The sequence below is a fragment of the Erythrolamprus reginae genome, chromosome 2, assembly GCF_031021105.1.
Source record: "Erythrolamprus reginae isolate rEryReg1 chromosome 2, rEryReg1.hap1, whole genome shotgun sequence".
Taxonomy (NCBI): Eukaryota; Metazoa; Chordata; class Lepidosauria; order Squamata; family Dipsadidae; genus Erythrolamprus; species Erythrolamprus reginae.
In genome coordinates this window covers 130,829,700-130,856,579 of record NC_091951.1, presented here as the reverse complement: position 1 = coordinate 130,856,579, position 26,880 = coordinate 130,829,700, and the positions used below count along the sequence as shown (strand labels likewise).

Genomic DNA, 26,880 nt, shown 5'->3' with positions numbered 1-26,880 from the left:
CAAGATACGAACCCGGTGTTTAAGATTTTTCTGCCTCTTCTTCCGAACTATTTTCACCTTACGAACCCAAGCAGCTGCTGCTGGGATGAAGGGGTTTCTTTTTTTCCCCTTTTTTGAAGAAAGAAAAGGGAGGGGCAGCTTGGAGAAGTAAAGATTTTGCATGCTTGCAAAAGCACTGAAACGGTGTCTTTTTAAGAAAGAAAAGGGAGGGGCAGCTTGGAGGAGTAAAGATTTTGCATGCTTGCAAAGGCACTGAAACTGTCTTTTGAAAAAAGAAAAGGGAGAGGCGCCCCCCTTGCCTTTCTTCCTTCCCACTCACCCTTTAGCCTAGCCTTGCTTCTTCCACCCGCCCCTTTAGCTGCTCCTCCCTGCCCTCTGTTCACCTCTCTTCTAAAGTTTGGGATTTTCCTGAAAGATTTGCACGCATTATTTGCTTTTACATTGATTCCTATGGGAAACATTGTTTCATCTTACGAACTTTTCACCTTATGAACCTCCTCCTGGAACCAATTAAGTTCGTATGATGAGGTACCACTGTATTGAAATAGGTTTACTCCAAAGAAGACTATGCCAGGATTTAACTCATCTGCTTTATCTTAATACTAAACAGGACACTGTTACATTTCAGAATGTACTTGTACAGAGCTGTTAAAATTGATGTGGCTTTCTGGAAGTATAGTTATTCTCTGCTATATTATAGCACGGGGGCTCTTCAGATCAAGCATTTATTTTAAAAGATTCTTCATTTTGTTAAGTTGTCCAGAACAATCATAAAACAGTCTTTAAAAAAATAAATCCTAATAATTTGAACATTCTACAGACATTTATAGTTATTGACTTACCTCTTTGCATCCAGATTCAGCAACTGATTAGCACAAGAAAATAACATTCTTCCAATTTGCTCCTTGCAGATTTAGTTTCACTTTCATTTTAGCAGTTGGTTTGCCTGCAGCCTCAAATCAGCTGAGGGTCAGGAAGCTGATAATGAATTGGTTGGCTTAACAGGCTCTGCGCTGTTTACTGCAAGGAAGTATATTGCTGGCAGGCAGAGGCCAATGGGTGGGGATGGGTGGGGCTCCATTCGGTGTATGAGATGCACCCAAGTTTTCACCCTCTTTTGTGGGGTGAAAAGGTGCATCTTATACTCTGAAAAGTAGGGTACTTGCGATTGCAGCCCACAGCTTAATAATTCTCAAGTCATTAAAGCCTAATTCTGCTTTGTTGTACAGGTTTTGATGGAATATTATTTCTAAGATCTACATAAGTGCACAAAATATGAACATTCCAAAAATGTATTGTTGTAGTAATTAGACTCCATATGGAATTTTGTCGATTAAAAAGATTAATTGCAAACTGTAAGTGAATCTCACACGTTAATCTAAGCACACCAGTTTAAACTGAAGTTAGATTTCACATATTTATCTAAGTGTCATCTAGCTTTAAACTTTTGTATCTGCTTTCTTGTGGAAGGTAAATTCTTACATTCTTAGCATAGAGTTACATCATTTTAACATATTATAACAGTTTATGCTTAGTTTTTGCTACAATTACTTGTGGGTTTATTGCCATATACAATGGAAATTAAGATATTATTTTATTTATGTTTTTATATTTTATGGTAGAAGCCAATCAACTTGAAATGACTCCTGCTGGCTTAAAACTTTTAAAAAGAACAATAAAATAAAATAGGACACAGGATAATTATAAACAGGGAGGTAATACACTGGATACCCTCTATAGCTTTAGGAATCGTAGGTTTTTGTTTTTTATTCTCTTCTACTATCTACTCTAATATTTTCCTTTGTGTCCTTCAACCTTACTTAATTCATTAACTGGTCCATAAAAATAAAATTTATGTCTGTGGGTTTCATGCCATAATCCATGTCAGTATTTTTTCCCGGTAATTATTTTAATGACTTCTAATATTATGCCATTTAGTATGTATCAATGAGGATTCCAACTTGTTTTAACTGCTATTTGTCTTCCTTAAAGACTACTTTCAGTGTGTTTAGCGTCATGTTAAAAAAAAGGCTAGTCAGACTTCTGTGCTAGCAGCTTCATTAAAATTCTGCTCTACACATCATCTGACTTACACTTTATAATCTATCAGAACACCTGTTTTCTTTACAATGGCCACAAGGCAGCTCAAAACACTGTGGTATTTAGCATTTAATAATGAGCATGAGATATGTATTTCTGACACTTAAACATTTCTTTGGGAAAGTACATGGAAAGGAGCCAAGTTTGAAAGAGTATCCCTTCCCATTTCATTACATATATTTTGACAAAACTTCAACCAGGTTGATTCAAGAGTGAGCAATGCACTTTAGCATGTGTCAGTGGGCCCCTGTTTTAGTTTGTTGTAAGGGGAGGATACTATTTTTATACTAAGCAGCCTTTCCGTGTCAGGGAGGAACCTGCAGGCAGTTTTTAGCTACATTGAGTAAATGAGGAAAGCAAAGTAATATTTTCTGCTCAAGGTTTATTGTTAGTAGGATTTGGATTGGTTTTTTGGTTTTTTTTGCTTCTTGCGAACACCAATGAATGAGGTTACTTTAGCCTTTAAAAAAAAAAGTTGTGCTCTAAAACTTAGTAGTTAGGTTGATTTTTAAGATAAGAGGGAAATATTTCTCACTTATTATTCCAATGTCCATTTAAGCAGCAAATCATGCCATGATTCCATCCATTTTATCTTAACTCTGTAAGATGAGATGAGAATTACATTCTTACTAAGATAATAGGAATTGTGACTAATTGAGGATTTGCACTTTGATTTCCTTTGTCCCAATTCAAACTACCATATGGATCAGTAGTGGGTTCTAAATCCCATCACTATTGGTTCATGCACTCACAATGCTTCTGCACATGAGCAGAAATCGTTCCGGGTGGATGGGTAGAACCTCCTACCACCACCGCTATTGGTTTGCCAAACTGGGAACAACCCACTACTGATATGGATGTTGGAAAATAGCCTCTTACAGGAAAAACAAGATCTTATTGAAATCACAATATGTTATGAAATGTTATGAACAACATTTCATAATGGGTAAGATATGCATTGTGTTTATATTCTACTAGAGAATATTCCACTTTGTTATCTTGCTATTAAATGGGTTAATGAGCTTCTTTTCACTAAAGGGTTTGAATAAACCTTTTCATTCACACACCTACCATCTGTGCCATTAACAGACTGTTATCAGAAAGATTCTACATCTTAGGCTAAACAGAAGTATACTAATCTACCCATAATGCCTCTGTTGTTGTCTACATTTATGGAAGTTCTTATTCATGTGTAAGAACAAATAAACAAAGGAGGAGAGTGGCAATCCTGTCATTTAATAAGGATGCATGCTAGTATTTGGGGAGACTGCATTCAGATGCAAAATACTTCTGTTGTTTTTACTCTGGAGAATAACAAATTTCAGAACATTAACTGAATCTTTTGTTGTTTAAGAAGCAAACTGAATGTGATTTACCTTTTAGTTGTTTGCATAACTGAAGTGAAGATAAATTTTGGACTGTACATTTTTAAAGTTTAGATTAAGTTAAGTACAACAAAATTTGCCCTCTAAGATTTGTCAGAGAGTTTCAATTGCCTTTGCTGGTGGTTATCTTTGCTATGGATTACCATCTATGTGTTGTTCTATACTCGGCTATTTGCATGCCAGCTGCTGATTGGTTAAAGCATGGCCAGTAGATTCAAATGGTTGTCAAGTCATACGTCCATAATCAGCCGGAATAAAAGGGCACCGGCTTTTCTTCCCTTGCTTCCTTTTCCTACTGAGATTTGAATGTACATAGTTGCTGGAGTTTCAGCATGTACAGTATTCAATAAAAGTGATTACAGCTTCAACGTGTCCAGCTCATTCCTCCGATCTATGGATTATAGTCTCACCAAAAAGAGGTGATTGCAACATTTTCCCTAAAGTGTTCCAATCAGCCAGCTGTTAAAGCAAAGATAACACGTGATTATGGAGCAGTTAGTAAATTTGGGTCAGCGCCCATCTCATGGAAAGCAACTAATTCATTCTTAGCATTCTCATATTTTCTTTTAATGTTTTTTTTAAACATTTACCTGGTTCTAGTGTCTAAGACACATTGGAAAGATATTAAATAGGGGATATGTAATCCTTTTCCTGCAAGTTTTTAAAAGAAAAAGGCTTGCAACTTATTCATATCATCATTAAAATCACCGTTTCCTTCTGTTTTCACAAAAAAGATGGACATTTGTATCTAATTTTCAGAAGCTATGTCCAAATGCATGGAAACATTTACTACAATACAGAATATAATATTGAGTAATTAAATGGTAATGTTAAATTCTGCAATTGAAACATGATGATATCTACCGTAACTTGTTGTACCCTTCCGCCCACACATGCACACAAAGCAATAAGTTAAAAGGTCTTTATTGAGCTGCCCAAACTCAAGTGTACAGTCCTCAGCAGCTCTTGAATAACAAAAGCCCACACACCCTGTCTAAGTTCAACCAGGAGCTCTAAGGAACTAGCAAGAGAGGTGGTCTCAGTTCCCAAAGCAAGGCAGAAGCCAAAACAAAGGTGCTTGTCAAAGCAAGACTTCAACTAGTCCACTAGGCAAGGCACTATGTTCAGGAACAAATCAGAGGCCCTAATTTCAACACATGTTCAAAGGCAAAACAAAAGCAGCAAGAAACACAAAGCAAGGAATCTACTCATGTTTTTTCCCGTAACACCCTTTGGGTGGGATTAAATAGGAAATTGTGATATGGCCCCTTATGATGAGTGAGACTGCCGCCTTGTGAGTAATCTGACCAACTAGTATGGTGCCTATCACCTCTCTGCCTTGTACATGCTGGATGGGGGTGGGGGAGGTATAGACTCCACGTCCTGATCCTCACTGATCATAGGCAGCTGCTCCCATTTTTCACCTGAAGCCTCAGACTAACCTACTGCAGCTTTGGCTCCTTCTATTCAGACTCAGACTACTGGCCATCCAGTTGTTTCAGCTGTGGCTGCTCATTGAGCTGAAGCCTTCACTTCCTGGTCCATGACCCCACACACTCTTGTGCTCACTTCTCCAGATATGTTGTTCATCCCCCTCCTCTCCTTCAAACTTGCATCTGGAAAGAAGGCTGGAGGTATGTCCATGACACGTTGAATTTAAAAATAATATTTTTATTTTAATTCTAATCCTGGAAAAAAAATATCCTACGGCATGTTGAAGTTTAGAAAATGATTATATCAAACATGATTTCATGGTATGTTTCATTGGGTGAATGAAATGTTATAGGGAATGATATAATGTTATTTGTACCATGTCTTTTAGTAGTAAGGTCAAAAGACAGTGAAATATAAAATGTAAACTGTCTATTCACAAAAGATTTATTTTAAGTAATACAGATATTCTTCCACACATCAGTATTTCAGTGTGATAAAAATATTCCTTCTTTTAGAAAAAAAGAAGGTAAAATATTGAAGCTCTTGATGAATATTTTTTAGTGAAATCAGATTGCCAATCTAAGCATTCATGTATTAAGTAGACTAGAATTTGACATTTATTTCTGTGGTTATATTGAATTTCTTCCCCCCCCCCCCATTGTTACTATGCTTTCTGTTTCTGCTTCTAGCTTTCTATTCCTTCTCTCATGTTGAGATGTGTTTGATTTTTTAAAAGACTTTGGTCTTTGCTTGTGATATTAGGCCAATAAAGCCAGAGATTAATACTGTACCAATTTAAAATATTTCATTAATTAAAAGCATTAATTGTTCAATATCTTAAAATTCATTATTTCTACTTCAGGAATACAATAAGAAAGAAAGAAATTCACCATTCAGCAAGAAAAGAATAATACTTATTTATCAAATGGCTATCTAATTAGTCCATTAGGAAGTATTTGAATTAATTCTAAATTATGGTTGATCCAGAAATACTGTATCAGTTTTGTATTGCATACATTATCACAACAAGCAGAAATAGTTCAAGACATTTTGTACAATTATGGTGGAAGAGAAAAACGCCTTGAAGCTCAGGCAAGCATGTAAACCTATTGTTTATTGTTTAACATTATTTACAAACAGCCAAAAGGCTGTTAGACTAAGGTCACATTTGATTTTACATTTCAGTACAGAAGTATATCTGAAAGAACTGAAGGTAGAGATGATTATCAAAATAAAAGATTTGAATATAATTAAATCAATACTGCTTAAGAAAATGGAAATCAAATTACAATTTTAAAAAGAAATTTTAAAAATGACATGTACTTTATGCTTCACCAGTATAAATAGTTACTTGAAAAATTTTGTTGGAATCCAGCCTAGTAATACTTTAGCAATAAGAGACATTCAAATTTGTATCAAAATCATAGTTTTTAAGCATTACTTAGATATACAAGCTTCATTTCGCTTTATAGAATTAGGATTAATCTTGAATAGAGCCAATAGAAATAATATATTATGTGATAGCATTTTCTTGCATGACTATCAAAGATAATAAAGAAAATTATAGGTATGATTTGGTGTAGGTTAGTTCTTATTTATTATCTTGACTGTAGTGACCAAGGGTTAAGGTTAATGCTGTCCATGTTATGAATCTAAATCCATTAAGATCAAAACATCAGTTAAAATTACATAGAAGTGCCTCTAAAACTGCTTCAAGCTCCAGACATCCTGTCTCATGTGTTAAGCTATTTTTAAACTATACCAACAGCATCGCCCATGATACAGCAGATAAGTATTGCCCTTCAGAGTTGATAAGGACCTATGATTGTTGCTTGCTGCCTTATGCTGGTTTTACTTCTAAGAGGGAACCATGTTGTTAATTGTATTTCAAGAACAGGAAACAGGTCTGTTTTGCCTTGGTTTGTGCTCACTTCCTCATTTATGAGAGATGACATTTCATTTATGAGAAGGGCTCCATGAGCGAATATTTGGCTATACTATTTTCTTTGCATTGTATTTTCATAAAGAATATCTTGAGATTTAAATTGGAGTTACATTCTCTCTGTAGAAACAGCTACGCAAGGGTCACATGGATGTGCATTTCAATATTCTACTGTGGATATGTCCGTAGTACAATAATTCAAAATTCAGTATCCTTTTTGATAATTTCCTGGTCCTTACTATTGTGTTATGAATTAGCTTGGAGAGAAAAAGTGGCTCTAAGATCATACTGATTGTGAGGTTCTCTTACTTCCATTCAGTTTTTAAATTGAATATTGAATGGTCTTGTTTGCTTTTCAATTTATGCTGACTCTTTGCCACATTCCTTTAACTTCTCTTCCTTTAATAGGAAAAACAGAAAATAAACAAAATCATTCATTATTATTTAAAAAAACATGTAAATATAAAATATATTTAATACTTACACAGGGCTAATATTCAGATTTATTTTGTGAAAAAGATATTTGTTTGGACTTGCATACAGAACAGAGGTGAGTTGCTACTGGTTCGGATCAGTTTGCATGAGCTGGTGGCGGAAAATAGGCCCCATTCACTAAACTGGTAGAGATGGTTGGCTTGACACGTCCACAAACTGGATCCCTGGTTGCTGCTGCTTGAAAGTGGCTAGCAGCATACCCTCTGTGCATGGAGAAAGGCTGCTGCGAATGCGCACAGGTTAAGAACCCAGATGTAATGTGCATGTGATGCGTGCACTTCCAAACTGGTAGGGAAGGGCATTGTGTGAGGTATCATCAGTACGCTGATGATACCCAGTTGTACATCTCCACCCCATGTCCAATCAGTAAAGCGGTGGAAGTTATGTGTCGGTGCCTGGAGGCTGTTGGGGTCTGGATGGGTGACAACAGGCTCAAACCCACCCCTTACAAGACGGAGTGGCTGTGGGATTTGCCTCCCAAGGACAATTCCATCTGTCCATCCATTACCCTGGGGGGGAGTTATTGACCCCCTCGGAGAGGGTCCGCAACTTGGGCATCCTCCTCAATTCACAGCTAACATTAGAGCACCATCTTTCAGCTGTGGCAAGGAGGGCGTTTGCCCAAGTTCGCCTGGTGCACCAGTTGCGACCCTATTTGGACAGGGAGTCATTCTTCACAGTTGCTCATGCCTTCATCACCTCAATGTTCGACTACTGCAATGCTCTCTATATGGGGTTTCCTTTGAAGAGTGTTCGGAAACTTCACATCGTGCAGAATGCGGCCGCGAGAACTATCGTGGGGCTTCCTAGATTTGCCCACATCTCGTCAACATTCCGCGGCCTGCACTGGCTGCCGATTAGTTTCTGGTCACAGTTCAAAGTGTTGGTAATAACCTATAAAGCCCTACATGGCATCGGACCAGAATACCTTTGGAACCGTCTTCTGCTGCACGAATCCCAGCGATCAATAAGGTCCCACAGAGTTGGCCTTTTCCGGGTCCCATCGACTAAACAATGTCATGTGGCCCCAGGGGAAGAGCCTTCTCTGTGGTGGCCCTGGCCCTCTGGAATCAACTCCCCCCAGAGATCAGAACTGTCCCCACCCTCCTTGCCTTTCGTAAGTTATTGAAGACCCACCTATGTCATCAGGCATGGGGAAATTAAAAGGCCCCTGGGCTTATATTGTTTATGAATGGTATGATTGTGTTGCATGGTTTTAATAATGGGTTTTTAGATGTCTTTTAATATATTGGATTTGTCACGTTGTTTTTGTTGTGAGCCACTCCGATTCTCCAGAGAGGGGTGGCATACAAATCTAATAAATAATAATAAAATAATAATAATAATAATAATAATAATAATAATAATAATAATAATAATAATAATAATAATAATAGAAACCCACCTCAATACAGAGTGTAGATTTTCAGGTTCAGGATCAATTATGATCCAGCCTCATTAAGTAATTTTAGTACATCCTAAAAATACATTGTGTTTTATTCATTGATAACAGTAAAAAACCAGCCTTTTGACAAATTCCTTTGTACCACTTCTATTTAGATAAAATACTTCAATAATTAAACATCACCAGTGATTTTCAAATTCTAATTAGTGAGATATGCAGGACAAAAACTTAGAAAACATTATTTATATCACAAAAAAGAAAATGTGAAACAAAGTAAGGCATTTGCGATTTCCCTGTCTTTTCTGGCATTTATCCTATCTATATTTACATAAGGGTACTTATGTTTAATATAATAGAACTCAATGTTTAAATGAAGCTTTTTCAATGGAATATCATTGGATATTCATTTCAAAATACACCGTGGCTATTAATTGACTGCAGATATGCAGCCAATTCTTCTGTTTGTGGCTTTTGTACATGTTTTTATTTAGCACAGCTACAATTCACAGAAGGTTTAAAACCAATATATGAATATGAATTGATTATAGTTTAATTAAGGGCAATAATAAAGCTAAATCTTTTGAATAAAGAGAAAGTGACAGGCTGAAGATCATATAGTTGGTATTATGCTAAGTGTGAGTAGAATTAATTGGTCTCCTGGTTTCTAACCTGGTCCTAACCAAGGTGGCTTTCAAACCAGTGGTATAGTCTTAAAAACAATTTTGTTTTGGAACTGTATTCTCCACACGTGCTCCCCAGCTGCTGACATCATCACTATATGACAGTTGCCTTATTTTGGTTTCTGCATGAGAAAAAGAAATAAAAAGCAACCACAAACAAGAAATATGAAAACTATTTAACCTCAAAGCAGCCGTTTAGAGCAGGGGTCTCCAACCTTGGCAACTATAAGACTTGTGGACTTTAGCTCCCAGAATTCCTCAGCCAGCAACTGGTTGAGGAATTCTGAGGGTAGAAGTCCGTAAGTCTTAAAGTTGCCAAGGTTGGAGACTCCTGATTTAGAGTTCTGAGCATGAAACAACACTTACTTGAGGATTCTGTCCAAAACAAACAAATCACCCCACCATTTTGTTCAAAACATGAAACAAAACTTGTATTAGATAGCCAGGATGTTACTGGCTTGAAAGGAACAGTCTGAGAGACTTGTCTGAACAGGAACCATTTATTCAGCAGAACAACTTAGCAACAACTGAGGGCTGACAGCTTGCTTTTATGTCCATTCTCCTGCTTTCTGGCTGCCGACGCTTCAACCAATCTGGTTGAGGCTGCCGACACCTCAACTAATCTGGCTGCCGACGCCTCAACCAATCAGGTTGAGGTGGCACCTGAAGCAGTCATATATCAAGGACTAGTAGCGTTGTAAGTCAAAGACTTCAGGATATAACACCCATCCCCCCTTGGATCGCACGTGTATAATCATCCAGATAGGCAGGGCATCACTGGCTCATCCCAGATCTTCTCAGAACATACTCAGCAGCTGAAGAGGACAGACTTACAGAATGCCTGGGCCAGATTTCTTCAGGATTGATTGGAGGTGCCATCTTGCATGCAGAGAGCGGCGCTGGAGAAGACAACTGAACAGTGGGGCTTTCGGCAGAGGTGTGAGGTGGGAAGGTGCAGAGGGTAGATCAGCAGGCAAGGTTGGCTTTGGTGTCGCTAGGGTCAGTGCAAGTGGGGCAGCAACAGGGAGTCGGCACAGCTAGTCGATGTGGCACTACCAGAAGTGCCTATCCTCTAACAGGACCCTGTAAAACAAGGCTCTGTTAGTTGCAAGACATGTCCAGGAACCCACCTAGACCTAGTTCCAAAATTGAGTGTGAAGATTGGATCCCCCAACTGCAATGATCTAGGCGTGACTGGCCTGTAGGGTTTTTGTAAGTCCAGGTAGCCAGGGTAGAGTTGGTCAAGCACAGTTCGGAGGAGGCATCCCATTAGAACCTCAGAGGGATTTAGGCAAGAGTCCAGGTAGCCAGGGTAGAGTTGGTCAAGTACAGTTCGGAGGAGGCATCCCATTAGAACCTCAGAGGGATTTAGGCAAGAGGTGGTGTGTTGGCCAGTTATATATGTGATAATGATTGTGTGCCAGTTAGAAGTGCCCAGCTGGATGAGGGCATCCTTAGCAGACCTTACAGCCCTTTCTGCCAGGCATTTGCCAAGGGTGGACATGGACAGTTTTGGCATGGCACACCCCCATGCCAAATGTAGGCCTGGAAACTTTCAGATGTAAATGGGGAGGCATTGTCGGTAACTAAGGTATCTGGAAGGCTATGGGTGGGAAATATAGTGTCCAGGGAGTGCACAATGGTCTCAGATGAGGTGGAGGGTATCCAGTTCTACCCATTTTGAGTAGGAGTTCCTAGAATTAAAATAGTCTGGACATGGAAGGGGCTAAGCAGGTCATGATACAGGCAGGACCATGGGGTTCTAGAGGATTCCCAGTCCAGGGTGGGAGCAGCAGGAGGGCTTGGCCTATTTAGTTGGCAGGATTGGTAATGGCTCAATATGCTCATCCATTTTGGGCCTCCAGGCATAGTTGCATCTTAATGCTTTCATTTGCACTATACCTGGGTGGGCCACATGGAGGCACTGGAGTATAGTGGTCCTAAGGCCAGGGGGCACCACTACTCTATGACCCCATAATAAATATCCCTTCATGACACTCAGTTCCTGTTGTTTGTTAAAGTAAGATTAGAAGGTGACTGTAGGGGAGGCAGTAGGCTATGCCCTGCGTACTCAATCTAGGACTTGCCTGATAATTGGGTCCTTGGCTGACTGGGAAGCTATGTGGATAGCAGTGACCAGTGTGTGTAGTTCATCCACTAGCAAGACAGGCAGGGCCTGGGCTGGGTAATCTATGGTTATAAATAGTGGGCAGCAGCAGCTTAGGGCATCCACATGTCCCATTTGGCAGCCTGGGTGGTAGTTGAGTTTGTATGAGTATGAGTCCAGGACCTCCAGCCATACGACATCCTAGGCTTAGGGGATATAATATAATAGTTACTTTCAGACTGAGTTAGGGTTCAGACTGAGTTAGGGTGCAGGAAAAATAGGCCAATGGAGCCTCTGAGCCATTTGGGAGAATGTGACTTAAGACAGCTCCTACCCCATATGGGGAGGCATTGCATGCTAATAGCAGTGGGAGGCTGTCACTCTATTGGACAAGCACAGCCTCAGAGGTCAAGAGGCACTTCACTACTTTAAAGGCTGTGTATTCAGCTTAGCCCAGTGCCATGCCACACAGTTATCTAACAACTGGTGGAAATGCTCAGGCATGGTGGCTTTATGGGACAGAAAAGCTGAATAAAAATTCAGGATTTACTTGGAGTTATATGGTGTTGTTTAAGTGTTACCTTTATTTTATTTTTTTAGCAGTGTATATTTATTTATTTATTAGAGTTAGAAGAGATCTTGTAGGTCATCTAGTCCAAGCCCCAGCTCAGACAGGAGCCCCTATACCATTTTGGACAAATGACAGTCCAATCTCCCCTTGAAAGTCTCAAGTGCTGGAGTGCTCACAACCTCCAGAGGCAAGCTGTTCCACTGGTTGATTGCCCTCACCATCAGAAAATTCCTCCTTATTTCCAGGTTGAATCTCTCTTTGGTCAGCTTCCATCCATTATTCCTAGTCTGTCCCTCTTTGGAAAATAGTCTGACCCTCTCCTCTCTGTGACAGCCCCTCAAGTTTGGAACACTGCTATCATGCCTCCCTTGGTCCTTCTCTTTGATAGACTAGCCATGCCCAGCCATGCCCAGTTCCTGTTTTTTTAGAGGGAGAAAGCAGCCTCCACCTTCCATGTTATGAGCTGCTCCAGGTCCTCGGAGAGGGGCGGCATAGAAGTCTAATTAATAACAACAACAACAACAACAACAACAATAATAACCTACAGAAAATGTTAGCAATTAAGAGATAGATAGCTATATTCATAGGGAAAAATTCCCTGCCACAAGATCTGAACAATGGCAGAATGTGATTTGCCCTCACTCAAGATATTAATTTGTTAATTTGTCTCTTTAGCTCAGCATTTCGTAGCACAAATATGCCCCCCTCTTTCCGGAGAGCTTAAATGACCTCTCTGCTAAAGGGTTTCGCTTTAAGAGCAAGAGTAACTTGGCTGCTGATAGTTATCCTTGTATTTTAACTATTTGAATTCCTCCATTTGCTCTGGCAACCTGCCTGATTTGTAACTCCAGTTTGCAGGTATTGCTGAGGAACGGTAAGGTATTCAGAGAGAATGGTTTAGGTTTCCATGACAGCTGTGATTCATTGATCTTCTGTGTGTATTCCCCCATTTCTAATCTAATGACTGATATTTAGGGCAGATTTTTGTAAGCAAAGAAGCTTTTTGTATTTTTGTACAGGCAATCCTTGACTTACAACATTATTTAGTGACCATTCAAAGTTACAAGGCACTGAAAAAAGTGATCATTTTTCACACTTATGACAGTTGCAGCATCCCACAGTCATGAGATGGCGGGCATAAGTGATGTCAAGTTGGCCATGCCCACTCAGCCAGTCATTAGGACAGAGAAACAGTTTGCAGCCCACTACTGATTCAAATTGGTTGCTATGAGATAACAAAAACAAAAGGATCAGATGAAAGAAGGCAACATCCCTGCTGAGAGAATTCTAACTCTAATTGAATCAAGTAAATATGAAATACAATCAAGTAGCAAAGCTCAGGTAAAGTTAAGAATTCAGATACATGGCCAGGAGTTCCTGGCTTGAAATAACAAGATACAGGATCAAAATTTTCAATTTTGTGCAATAATAAGCTGAGAAGGAAGGTTATTTACATTTTCAAGACCAGTATATTTCTTCATCAGGTGCTTAATGAGATGGATCTCTTTCAACTTTTATCGATGTTCTATGTTGTATTTATGTGTGTTTTCTAAAATATAAAATCAGGATGAAAAGGACGAACTCTTAATGTTCTTAAGAATGTTCTTGAGTCTTTCCCAGCTCTTTCTGTTCTAAGAGAGTGATTCGCCTCCTGCACTTCCCTGATGGTGCTCTGTGATTTCATAGTCTGATGTGGGGTCTACTTGTTGAAAAAACATCACTTTCCTTTCCTGGTCAAAGGAATTGTAAGAGTCATCCTTAAAGGCCAGAATGCATTCAGTGTAATTTATCTGTTTTTGTGTGCAATACGTTTAACACAAAATAATTGGATGGCATATCCATTTTTTCTTATTTTCTTTTTTAAAAAAGAAACCCTTTTTTCCACCAAAAAGAATTAGTTTCTTAAAGGAAAATCCTTTTTGATCACAAATTAATAAACAAATGTCACTCACAGTAAAAAAAGAAAGAAAGAAGAAGCAGCTTTTATTGGAAGAGGGTTGCCCTTAAGTACAGGATATGCATGCATACATACTGTACGTACATACAATACATACATACATACACATACATACATACATACATACATACATACATACATGCATGCATACATACATACAGACATACATGTGTGTGTATTTCCTAATCTGTACAAAGTGAGCTGAATTTTTACGGTTTATGTTTGGAATTCATTTTCCATTTCTGCCTTGATTTTAATATGTATCTTATTTCTCAGGCTCATTAGTTTCCTTTTTGAAAGATTGAGTTTTATTGCCATATATTCTCAGTAGCACAGTTCAGATGCAAGATACCTGGTGCATCTATATTAAGCTACCTTTAAGCATTGGCATTTGAACTTTAATGCATTTGCCCAGGTATATCCCATCCCGTACAACAGTCTCTTTTAGTTGTACTGATTTGTAAAATGTTAGTTACAATAAATCACCTACAACAATATGAAAAAGAAATGTGAGATGTACTAGAAGTAGCAGACCTTTGAAAGTGAGGATTGGATGGAATGAGAGAGAAATGTGAATTAAATTGGGATACTTTGCTGGCATTTGAATAGAATCTGAAAACTAGGACCTGGACTCAAATGTTTGTCATTAATTTACTATGACAAGGTTGAAATAATATGTGTATAAGAATTTGCAGATAGATTTCTACAAACAAAAGACTATATTCCTCATTGTATTTAATTGGACTAAAGATCAGTTCATGAAAACTCTAAAAATAATTAACTGTGGCTCTTAGATCTAAATAGTATTACAGTATATAGATAAAAATACCCTACACAATGCAATCATCTCACAGTACACATTTTTGTAGTCTATATATGATGTCTCTAATTTATAGATATAAATTGGAATGTTCATCTGCTTTAAATCCAAACATATTTTGGATTTACTATGTTACTATGTTCTATGTTACAGAAATGACCAGGAGCCTACAGTGTGTTTCTTTGAGGTCTTTGCTTTTTTGTCTCCTAATTTCTTTCAGCCAATGCTGGCTTCCTTTGAGGGAGGGGGGGAGGGGGGAGGGGGGGGGGAGGGAAGGAAGGAAGGAAGGAAGGAAGGAAGGAAGGGTCAATTGATCCTTGGAAATATCCACCATGGGGATGATTAACCTAGAGCTACTATTAATCAGGACAGCCACTACATGGAAGGAAATAGATACAGAAAACTAAATATTTTCTGTTGCCTAGTAGTTGCCCCTTTTTATGGGACATCTACTAGAAATATTATCCCTTAAAAAAGAGAGAAAGGTAAAAAAATATTTTTCTACAGCACTCAGTCTAGTTAAATCCCAGCTGCAGATTCACAGGGGCTGAATGAAATGACTCAGGCAATACATAGGTTTGAAAAAATTTCCTGTCTTCCCTTTGTAGGGATTACTGAAATCCTGCTAAATATTTCTGCATTTCTTTCATTCTCTGTTCTTGCTTTTCAGACAACTGATACTTTTGTCTAATGATCCATAACATTACAGATATTTTATGAAAATTCTCAGTCTGCATTGTACCCCTATATTCATAGGCATTTCAGCACAGCAGTATTTTTACTTTACAGTCGCTCCAAAGCATTCTGAGTCCCAAGTGTCATTTTTTTTCCAATTATGCTGACCCCAGGACATTGAGAATATGAAAATAACACCAAGGGCCTAATCTTGCAGGAAATCAGTGAGAAAGGACTACTCCTTGACTAACACATTTCTTAATTGTTACTCTACAATGAAAGATGAGGGAGATGCCCAACTCCTCCTTTCCATTTTCAGCATATGCTGTGTGGATGTGCTATTTAAAAACAAATATATGAGCTATTAGTACAGGGGGTAAACTGTGTCAATGTTTCATAAGACCTTATTCATATTCATTTGCACTGCAAATTTAGAGAAGGGCATTATACTTACATTTTTCTTCAGGCTCTTTTTTCCACAGATGTAAACACTGATGTAGAGTTTCAGTGTTTGGGGGTAGAAAGGGAGCAGTGCTTTGTTTGAGCTAGATGCTGAACATTAGGGCTAGTCAAACTTGTGGCCCATGTGCTCGATGCATCACATGCTGCCCTCCACCACACCTGGTTTAGTAAAGGGGGGGGGAAGTCCCAGTATGTCATGTGACGCTGCTGTGACATAAGAACATAAGAAGAGCCATGCTGAATCAGGCCAAAGCCCATCGAGTCCAGTATTCTGTGTCACACAGTGGCCCACCAATTGTACACGGGGATCTTGAGCATAAAGAGAAGGCAACACTCTCCCTTTCCCTTGATCAACGACACGAGTTTGACACCCCTACTGAACATGGATGTTGGTTAGAGTATGCAACAGTTTCAGTTTTTCTAGACTGGGCAACCTCAAATGAAACACAAGATTAAAGTGATGTTACTTTAGCTATAATCAGGCAAAAGCAGTATTGGCTCAGCTGTACAATATGGTGTGACATCTGTCCTGCTTAACATCCTCTTTATGTGGGACCCAAACAGAGATGGGTTTTAGCAGGTTCTGACCAGTTCTGGAGAACCAATAGTAGAAATTTTGAGTAGTTCAGAGAACCAGTAAATACCATCTCTGACTGGTCCCATTCCCATCTATTCTCTGCCTCCTATGTCCAAGCGGACCAGAAGGAAATGGGGATTTTGCAGTAACCTTTTCCTTGAGTGGGATGGGAATGGAAATTTTACAGTATCCTTTCCCTGCTACACTCACCAAGCCACGGCCACTGAGCTGAGCTACACCCACAATAATGCTAGTAAAAAAAATTGAGCCCCACCAGTGGAGCCAAAGTAATATAATGGTTAAGGTGCTGGACTAGGGTTTCGGATCCAGGGATATCCAGCTTCTAGTTCTACCTTAGGCATGGAAAGTAACCAGGTAACTTTAGTTTAGTCCTGTTCACTCACCATTAAACTGGAACAACCAAAAACATCCAACTATCCATCCATACCACACCACTATGAAAGATTAAAACCCTAATCTTACGAACTTAATTCGTTCTGTGATGAGGTGTGTAAGTAGAAAAGTACCTAAGATGAAACAATGTTTCCCATAGGAATCAATGTAAAAGCAAATAATGCGTGCAAACCCATTAGGAAAATCCAAACTTTAAAGCTTAAAAAAAAGTGGCAGGTGGGCAAAGTGAAGGCTCGTAAAATCTCTCCAAAAGCTTCTCCAAAAGCTTCCTACGCACCAAATCGTTCCTAAAGTCACCTCTCCAAAAGCTTCCTATGCCACCCCAAGTCGTTCCTAAAATCACCTCTCCAAAAGCTTCCTATGCACCAAATCACTCCTAAAATCACCTCTCCAAAAGCTTCCCATGCTACCCCAAATCGCTCCTAAAGTCACCTCTCCAAAAGCTTCCTATGCCACCCCAAATCGTTCCTAAAATAACCTCTCCAAAAGCTTCCTATGCCACCCCAAATCGTTCCTAAAATAACCTCTCCAAAAGCTTCCTATGCCACCCCAAATCGTTCCTAAAATCACCTCTCCAAAAGCTTCCTATGCCACCCCAAATCGTTCCTAAAATCACCTCTCCAAAAGCTACCTACGCCACCCCAAATCGCTTTCAAAGTCTTCCAAAATCACCTCTCCTTTCAAAATGCCTCATTTCTCCTTGCTGCCTTTCTTCACTCCATTTTCCTTCATTAGGGCCTCGATCTGGGGTGGCATAATAAGTGTTTGCCTCATTTCTACTTGCTGCCTTTTTTCAATCCATTTGCTTTCATTAGAACCTCAGTTTGGGGTGGCATAGTAAGTGAAGAAAGGCAGCAAGGAAAAATGAGGCAAACGCTTACTATGACACCCCAAATCGAGGTCCTAACAAAGGCAAAAGGAGAGGTGATTTTGGAAGCGATTTGGGGTGGCGTAGGAAGCTTTTGGAGAGGTGATTTTGTGAGTGATTTGGGGCAGTGTAGGAAGCTTTTGGAGAGGTGATTTTGTGAGCGATTTGGGGCAGTGTAGGAAGTTTTTGGAGGTGTGATTTTGGCAGCAAGATGGGGCGAAGGAAGCGGTAGGATTGGGGGGATTTTGGCAATGGGATGGGGCGGCTGTGGGGAGCAGAGCAAGTGGAGGGCTAGAGGGGAAAGTAGCAGGGAAATGGGGCAGCTCCGGCATTCCCCACCTCGGGACTGAAGGTGCAAGCAAAAAAAGGCAAGGAATTCTGCCGGGGCTGGCAAGCAAATGGGCAATCCCGGCAGTGGCAGTTACAAGGCAGGGGAATCCCTGCGGCAGGAAGACAGTGCATGTTCAATAAGAGAGCCCACGCAGCTGGGCTCAGGTTCGTAAGGTGAAATGGTTCTTAAGAAGAGGCAAACAAATCTTAAACACCGGGTTCGTATCTCGCAAAGTTTGTATGAAGAGGTGTTTGTAGGATGAGGTATCACTGTACTTCCTAACTTTCAATCGAAATGATTTCCCCTCTGGATAGGCCTGCATACTGAAGCAGGAGAATAAGATCAGACTAAATGTGCATCCTTCAAATAGCTTTCCAATTCTGTTTTCAAAGTTGTTTTTAGTAACTGAATAAAATGTCATTACCTGTTACATATTTTGTGTAAGAAACACAAACTGAGTAAGATGGTTGGCAATTAAAAATAGTTATTTCCATTATTTTGCATGCTTCTCTTTTAAAGAAATCAACAATGAGCCAAGTTGAAAAATGCTACCTGTTAATGCAGCATAAAATGCGATTCATGAAATATGACATCTTTTTAACGGAGAAAGAAAACACTTCCTTCAACTAAAGGCTTTTAAATGCAAAATATTGACACATTCGTATTATCTCTTACAAAGGGCTTTGTTCAGAAAGATAATTTCATAGAAGGAGTAGTATCATGTGATCTTATTCATATTTATGAAATATGATAACATTGAAAAAAGGTGTACTGGAGTACAGCAACTATCTTTATAGACCCTTTTCAGCTTCAAAATGTTTTTCCTTTCATACATCAGACACTAATTAGCAAATATCTAATTAGTGTTAGAAGATTAATCGCTCATGGGAGTTCTGAAGCTTTGTGCTTTCGTGCATTCTGAAACAGTACCACTTTAGGTGCATTCGTTAAGGTACAGTAACTTTAAATGGTACAATTTCTATTTTTCTGTGAATTGTAAATTAGAATTTTAAAACAAAATAAAATGCAGCTGAAAGGAATGTAAAAGACAGAAAATATTAATTTCAAAAGTGTCTGTGAAACAGGATACCTAGAATATTTTTCCAGCTATGGACTGAGAAATTGTTTGCAGCTAGCATCTTCTCAAAACTGAATTTTCCTGCCATATTTCTGTGTTTAATTGGAGAGACCCCTTCTTATATTCCAATATAGCCAGAGAATCCCTTCTCTAGGTCAGCACAAAAAGATAAAGCTCTACCTAAAAGTGAGTTTATGTGAATACATTTAGTAACAATAAATAGATTTTATTTCTGAGCTGAAAATCATTGCATTGAAACCAACCTTTTTTCTCATAACATGGGAATTAATTTGATTTCACTTTAAGGACAATGACATATATTACTTAAGTACTACTTACCTACACACTCAATTTGTCAAGTACAATATACATATACACACACAACTATACATACACACAAACTATACATACACACACACATAAAAAGATACAGAGAGAGAGAGAGACTTATATACATATACATACAACATATACATATGCATATACATATACATATTGTTGCCGTGAGAGTAGAATTTTTATTTACTTCTCAGTAAAGAAAATAAACAAAATATACATTTCTCATTTTGAAGAAAACAATAATATACAATATTTTATTATAATAATTGATTTTATCTCTATAACAGAAATAGAGGTTGAAATGATGGAATAGGGAAGTCAAAATTCCAACAGACTTCAGGTCTGGCAATGTAGTTTATGAGTTTGGATCATGTATGGTACTCTGGCAATCCAGTCAACTTCATAGGATTGCTGTGGGGATGGGAATGTAGAAGAGGTGCTCTGGACACCACTTTTTACTTAATGAGAGACATAAATGCATATATATATTCTATGCATTTGTATATACAACAGATATACTGATAGATACAGCATAATCCAGTTGAAATAAAAGGACGATATGCAATTGACAGGTGGCAGATTTATTATAGCTTTAATATTAGTACCTCAGTACTATAAAATACTATAGATCAACTGTTTTAAATTCCCTATCCCTCTGAATAATATAACTTTACATTTAAATATATAATGTTTTCTAGAGTGCTCCAGTGTTGTATCTGTGATATTATAAATATTGAAAATAGTGCAAACAAGTGTAGTGTTTGTTATATTTATATACTGTATTAAACTTTACAATATATGAAATGATATTAAACTGAAGTGGATGTGCAGTTAATTTTCAATGTTGACTACATTATCATTCTACCGTGTTTCCCCGATAGTAAGGCAGTGTCTTACTATCTTTTTACCCCCCAAAGCCCCACTGTGTCTTACTTTGGGGGTATGTCTTATATTGTCCCGGGCAATTTTTTAATTTCTTATTTTGAAATACGTCTTTCGCAGAAGTTCTTGAATGGTGGCAGCGGCCCTTGATCGCAGCCGATGAGATTCGGCTTTCTTCGCTTCTCCTGCCGCTTCCTTTGCTTTTCCGCTGCTGACTAAGGCGACGCCGGCCGGGCAACTGGAAGGTACCCGATAGCCCTTTTCGTCGCCTTTCCCAGCGGGCAGAGCAAAGGCGGCAGCGGGAGTAGTGGAGGCGAGGCGGAGAAGAAAGAAGCGGCAGATAGCTGGCGAGGCGCCGGCTAGAGAGCTGGACCCCGCTGCTTTGCCGTCGCTCCCACCGCCGCCTTTGCCTCTTGCCCGGCGGGAAAGGTGACGAAAAGGGCTATCGGGTCCCTTCCAATTGCCCGGCCGGCGTCGCCTTAGTCAGCAGCGGAAAAGCAAAGGAAGCAGCAGGAGAAGCGAAGAAAGCCGAACCTCATCGGCTGCGATCAAGGGCCGCCGCCACCATTCAAGAACTTCGCTTCTCCTGCTGCTTCCTTTGCTTTTCCGCTGCTGACTAAGGCGACGCCGGCTGGGCAACTGGAAGGTACCCGATAGCCCTTTTCGTCGCCTTTCCCGGCGGGGAGAGCAAAGGCGGCAGCGGGAGTAGTGGAGGCGAGGCGGAGAAGAAAGAAGCGGCAGATACGGTAGCTGACGAGGCGCCGGCTAGAGAGCTGGACCCCGCTGCTTTGCCGTCGCTCCCGCCGCCGCCTTTGCCTCTTGCCCGGCGGGAAAGGTGACGAAAAGGGCTATCGGGTCCCTTCCAATTGCCCGGCCGGCGTCGCCTTAGTCAGCAGCGGAAAAGCAAAGGAAGCAGCAGGAGAAGCGAAGAAAGCCGAACCTCATCGGCTGCGATCAAGGGCCGCCGCCACCATTCAAGAACTTCGCTTCTCCTGCTGCTTCCTTTGCTTTTCCGCTGCTGACTAAGGCGACGCCGGCCGGGCAATTGGAAGGGACCCGATAGCCCCTTTCGTCGCCTTTCCCGCCGGGCAAGAGGCAAAGGCGGCGGCGGGAGCGGCGGGGTCCAGCCCTCTAGTCGGCGCCTCGCCAGCTACCCGCCGCTTTCTTCTCTGCCTCGCCTCCACTACTCCCGCCGCCGCCTTTGCTCTTCCCGCTGGGCAAGAGGCTGGGCGAGCAGGCCGAGGTGGTGGAACTGGGGCTGCCTGTCCTTGGCGAGAACGGCGGGCAGGTGGCGCTCGGCACCCGGAATCCCGTCTTCTCGCCACTGCCCGAGCTCCCTCCGGAGCCTGCTGCCGCCGCCGCGCTTCCTCCGCCGGCCGAGGAGTCCTTATCCGCGCCGGGTTTGGGAGACTCTCCTGGGCGCGAAGCTCCCTCGCCAGCGCCGCTTTTAGTACCGTGTTTCCCCGAAAGTAAGACATATGTCTTACTTTCGGGGTATGGCTTATATTAGCCAACCCCCCTGAAACCCCCCATATGTCTTACAATCGGGGGGGTCTTACTATCGGGGAAACACGGTAGTAGGTAACTTAATAAACTGTTAGTATTGAGAACATTATCTGGACAGTAGCTTGTTTCACGAATAGTTATGTATTTAGCAATGAAAAGTTTCGAGGAATTCCTCAGAGTGAATTTTGAAACCCAAAGCCAATATGGAAAGCTAACAAAATAACTTGTGAAATATGAATCTGTAGAGTCATAAATGTTGACTTACGGCAAATCATAATGCATTTCATCCAGAGAAACAAACTGTTTTTGCTTGCCCATGTGCAGATGGAAGGGCAAGGAAATGAGAAACATTCTCATTCTTGTATTTCCTCAGTGTGATTTTGTTCTATTGTAAATAGTGAAGATCTTTTCTGCTAGAAAGCAGTGTGAGATATATATTTCAACACAAATATAAATTCAGATTTGTAATGTGGAAGATATGCAAACATCTTATTTATAAATTGACTCTTTTTCTGACAAAACAAAACAAAAACAGAGCCTCTGGCAGGAGGCAAAAATATGTAAATAAATAGATAGAAAATATGCAATTGTTGATCAAGTACAGATTTCTGTAATTTATGTTACTGTCTATTCTGAAGCTCCTTAGAAGATGTTATGCAATGGTTATATCAATAAAGTATCACATACAATAACAGTATTTAATAAATATACGAATATAAAATAGTTGTGTTAGCAGTTTATGCCAAGTTGTATTAAGTAGGGGAAGATGTCATAAATACTATTATTCTATTAGAAAATTAGCAGTAGACAGGTTGAATTATTCATTAATATTAGCATAGAAGCTACAGAGAATAGCTGAGTGATCCCTCTAAAAAATGCAGCATTTTTTAAAGCTGCATGCCAGTGTTTTATTTGATAGTCCGCCCCCCCAACTGCTAACAAATTCAGCTGTTACCTAGCTCTATTTAGAAGTTGGATCATATTTTTGATCTATATTAATATTTAAAAATCTTCACTTTGGATTAATAAAAATAATCCAAAGTAACAAAAATAATACCGCCCTGGGCTGCTCGCAACCAAAATTCCATATAAATATTTTTGTCCTTACTTGAGCAAAACACAGAAATAAAATCATAAAGGATAATTTAAGAAAGGAACAGGCAAATAGAATAAATTGGGAAAATAATGCTAAATGCTGTAGGGTTATGATGATAACTAGTAGTGACAATCAGGTGTTTGGGGTTTTATCCAGACCTGAATTCCAGCTTCGGAAAGTAGTTTCCAAATCAAGCTTGATGGACATGTCCAGATAATCTGTTTTTGCCATTGTATGGAAGTGGTTTGCCATTATCTCTTCCAAAGTATCGGAATAATATTTGTCTAAAGTACAAATCTGTTGTTTTGTGGCAGTTCCCCATCCAAATGTAAGTAGTCAGATCACTGTTTCACTTTCTGAGACCAGCCAACTTGGTTAGGAAAATTCTCTTAGATTGCTTCAGAGTCATGTTTCTTCCATATTTTGAACAAAGAATCAAACTGCACTTTGATCGTAGGTTTGATATACATTTTTAGATAACAGAAACTTTTTTCCCTGTATAAATTACATGGAAGCTGACAGGATTTGAAAAACTGTTTTTTTGACAGCTGATGTTCTTCATAAAAAGAATGTTTTTTAAAAGTTTGCCTTCGCTTTACATTTCAATTCACCTTATTTGTGTCAGAGCAAAAGATGCTATGACAGGAACATTTCTTCTGTGCTGGAGAATAGGTATGAAAAGACAGTTTTCCTTGAAGAAGGCGCTTTCGGGATTCTGTAGCATTGTATCTTTCTTCTTTCCCCCCAAAGAATGAAATAATCTCCTTCAATGTGTCCTAATTTAAGACTCAATACCCCTAGGCAATATTTTTGTCCCTTTCTTGTAATTGATGTCTCAATGAGAATGCAAGTGCACTCCCTTCTACTACTCCTCAAGGATTGCTCTCCACAGATGTCATTAAGGATTAAGGATGTTAAAATATTCTGCAGATGTTACAAATAACAAAGAAAAGTTCAGGCAAGTTTATTTACCTGAGTTTTTTTTTTAAAAAAATATGTTATAAGTATGTTTTAAGGCAGTGTTTTTCAACCAGTGTGCCGTGGCACACTAGTGTGCCGCGAGACATGGTCAGGTGTGCCGCGAAGCTCAGAGAGAAAGAAAGCAAGAGAGAGAGAAAGCAGGAAAGAGAGAGAGAGAGAGAAAGAGAACAAGAGAGAGAAAGAAAGCAAGGAGAGAGAGAACAAGAGAAAGAAAGAGAGAGAGAAAGAGAGAAAGAGAGAAAGAAAACAATAGAGAGAGAGAGGGAGGGAAGGAGAGAGAGAGAAAGACAGAGGGAGGGAGGGAGAGAGAAATAGAGCAAAAAAGAGGAAGGAAGGCAGAGAAAGGAAGGAAGGAAGGGAGAGAAAGGGAGGGAGAAAAAAATAGAGTGAAGGGGAGGAAGAGAGAGAGAATTGTTTTGTCCAAACTTTTTTTAGCCGCCCCCCTTCCCCCCCCCCCGCTCAATGTGCCCCAGAGTTTCGTAAATATAAAAAATGTGCCGCGGCTCAAAAAAGGTTGAAAATCACTGTTTTAAGGCATATATCTGAATACATGGAAGGTAACACACTTTGGATGCATTATGCATTACATTCCAAGAATAAATACATTATTATTATTATTATTATTATTATTATTATTATTATTATTTATTAGATTTGTATGCCGCTCCTCTCCGTAGACTCGGGGAGGCTCACAACAGTGATAAAAACAATACATGGTAACAAATCTAATACTTAAAATCTAAAACAACAGTTTTACATTAAAAAGTCTAAAAAGAAAAAAAAACCAATACATAAAATACATACATACAGTCATATCATGCACAAAACTACATAGGCAAGGGAGAGATGTCTCAGTTCCCCCAAGCCTGACGACAGAGGTGGGTTTTAAGGAGTTTACGAAAGGCAAGGAGGCTGGGGGCAATCCTAATCTCTGGGGGGAGTTGATTCCATAGGGTTGGAGCCACTACAGAGAAGGCTCTTCCACTGGGTCCCGCCAGACGACGTTTAGTCAACGGGACCCGGAGAAGACCAACTCTGTGGGACCTAACCGGCCACTGGGATTCGTGCGGCAGAAGGCGGTCTCGCAGATATCCTGGTCCGGTGCCATGAAGGGCTTTATAGGTTCTGTTTAATCCTATATTGGTTTACCTGAATCTTCAGAGAAGGATGGCATAGAAGTCCAATTAATAAATTAATAAATTAATAAATAACAAATAAAAAGAAATTGAATCCTGAATTTCCCAATTTCTTCCAGATCAGCTGAGACTCAAGAAGCAGAGAATAGATGGGGGCAGGACCAGTCAGAGGTGATATTTACTGGTTCTCTAAAAACTACTCAAAATTTCTGCTACCGGTTTTCCAGAACTGGGCACAACTTGCTGAATCCCACCTCTGGTAGAATCCTCCTCGAGCTATTGGGAAAACAGTAGTAAAGCTTATGCAATGCAGGTCACAATACCTCAGGAATAACAGTGTTGCCACTTTTACCTTACGGAGAGTTGCATCACCAATGTGGCCTGAAGTATCTCATCAAGTCATCTCACAATTGATAATAAATTGCTTTAATAAAGAAAAATAAAAACACCGGCTCCCTAAGAATATTTTTCTTGATGCAGAGCCTTTCGAAATGTGTGTGTTAAGAGTGATTCCGGTTATTATTCTCTGAGTGTTAATGGAAACCTACGAAAGATGCATCATAAGGAATTCACAAGTTTTAATGTTGTACTAGAGAGGAAGCTTTGCCAGAAATTGCCTGTTTCAGGCAGATGATACAAAACTAAACATCTGTTAAATTAACATCTACCTAACATTTTTGCCTTTGAGTCAAATGCAGTTGAAAAAATTAAATCTTAGTATCTGTCAAAACAATCTGTCTTGGGATATTTATATACAGAGGAAAGGAAAGCAAAGAAAAGCACAATATAATTCAGTACACTGCGCAGACGCTCAGTATTAGCTTCTCAAGATCTATGCACAAACCTGTTTTCACTACCACCACTTAACCGCTGAGTACAAGTGATCCCACCAAAATGAATGATCAAAACCCAATTTTAAAACTGATGGAAATAGAAAGAAAAGCTTCCTCTAGAGAACTTAAGTCTCTCTATCTGTGTTTAATTAAGCATTCCAGTTACTAAAAACACAAACACAGAGAGAGAGAGACAGAGAGAGAGAAAGAAAGAAAGAGAGAGACAGAGACAGAGAGAGAATGAGAATTCCATTTCTCTTCCTTCGTAATAAATGCAGCAGCAACTTATTTATCTTTGATTCTTATTTTTCTTTTTTTATTATTTGGCACTGTATTCCTTTTAAAATAAGGATACTCAATTTGCATTAAGAGAGCAAGATTGGTTGGTAATTAGGCTAGATACTGGAGATTATGAGCACACACCCCACTCTTCCAGGCACGAACCAGCTGGGTGACGGGTGTCTTTCAGCCCTATAGATTTGTAATAGGTAAGGAGCATGCATAAGTGCACCACTTTGCCTACTGCCCCTGTCGTACTTTCCTATTGCCTAATTTACCCGTATCTACTTTGCTAATGTTTATGTTTATACCAATACTTAATATCTTGTACATGTTTGTCAAATAAATAAATAAAATAAATAATCAATAAATAAAAGAGGTAATGGCAACTACTTCTGAAATCTTGCCAAGAAAACTGCTGGGATTTGTATTGGCATACACTAACTCAAAGGCGCGCACACACACAAAATACACACAATCAATCTGCATTAGATGCATTTGATAAGAAATTTCTCTTTCTCTTTAAT

The 26,880-nt window shown here is 39.5% G+C and overlaps 1 protein-coding gene across 2 annotated transcripts in view; it reads left to right on the top strand.

Annotated features, from left to right (window-relative positions):
- TENM2 (teneurin transmembrane protein 2) overlaps positions 1 to 26,880 on the top strand; it is a 1,054,259-nt gene that overhangs the window by 178,286 nt on the left and 849,093 nt on the right. The window contains exon 1 of one of the 2 annotated variants that reach the window (XM_070739471.1): positions 4,902 to 5,119. The exons of the other annotated variant lie outside the window; for it this stretch is intronic. Coding sequence (XP_070595572.1) covers positions 5,029 to 5,119 — 91 coding nt within the window. The 5' untranslated portion in view covers positions 4,902 to 5,028. Of the gene's footprint in view, positions 1 to 4,901; positions 5,120 to 26,880 lie in introns of those variants that run through there. 2 annotated transcript variants of the gene reach the window in all.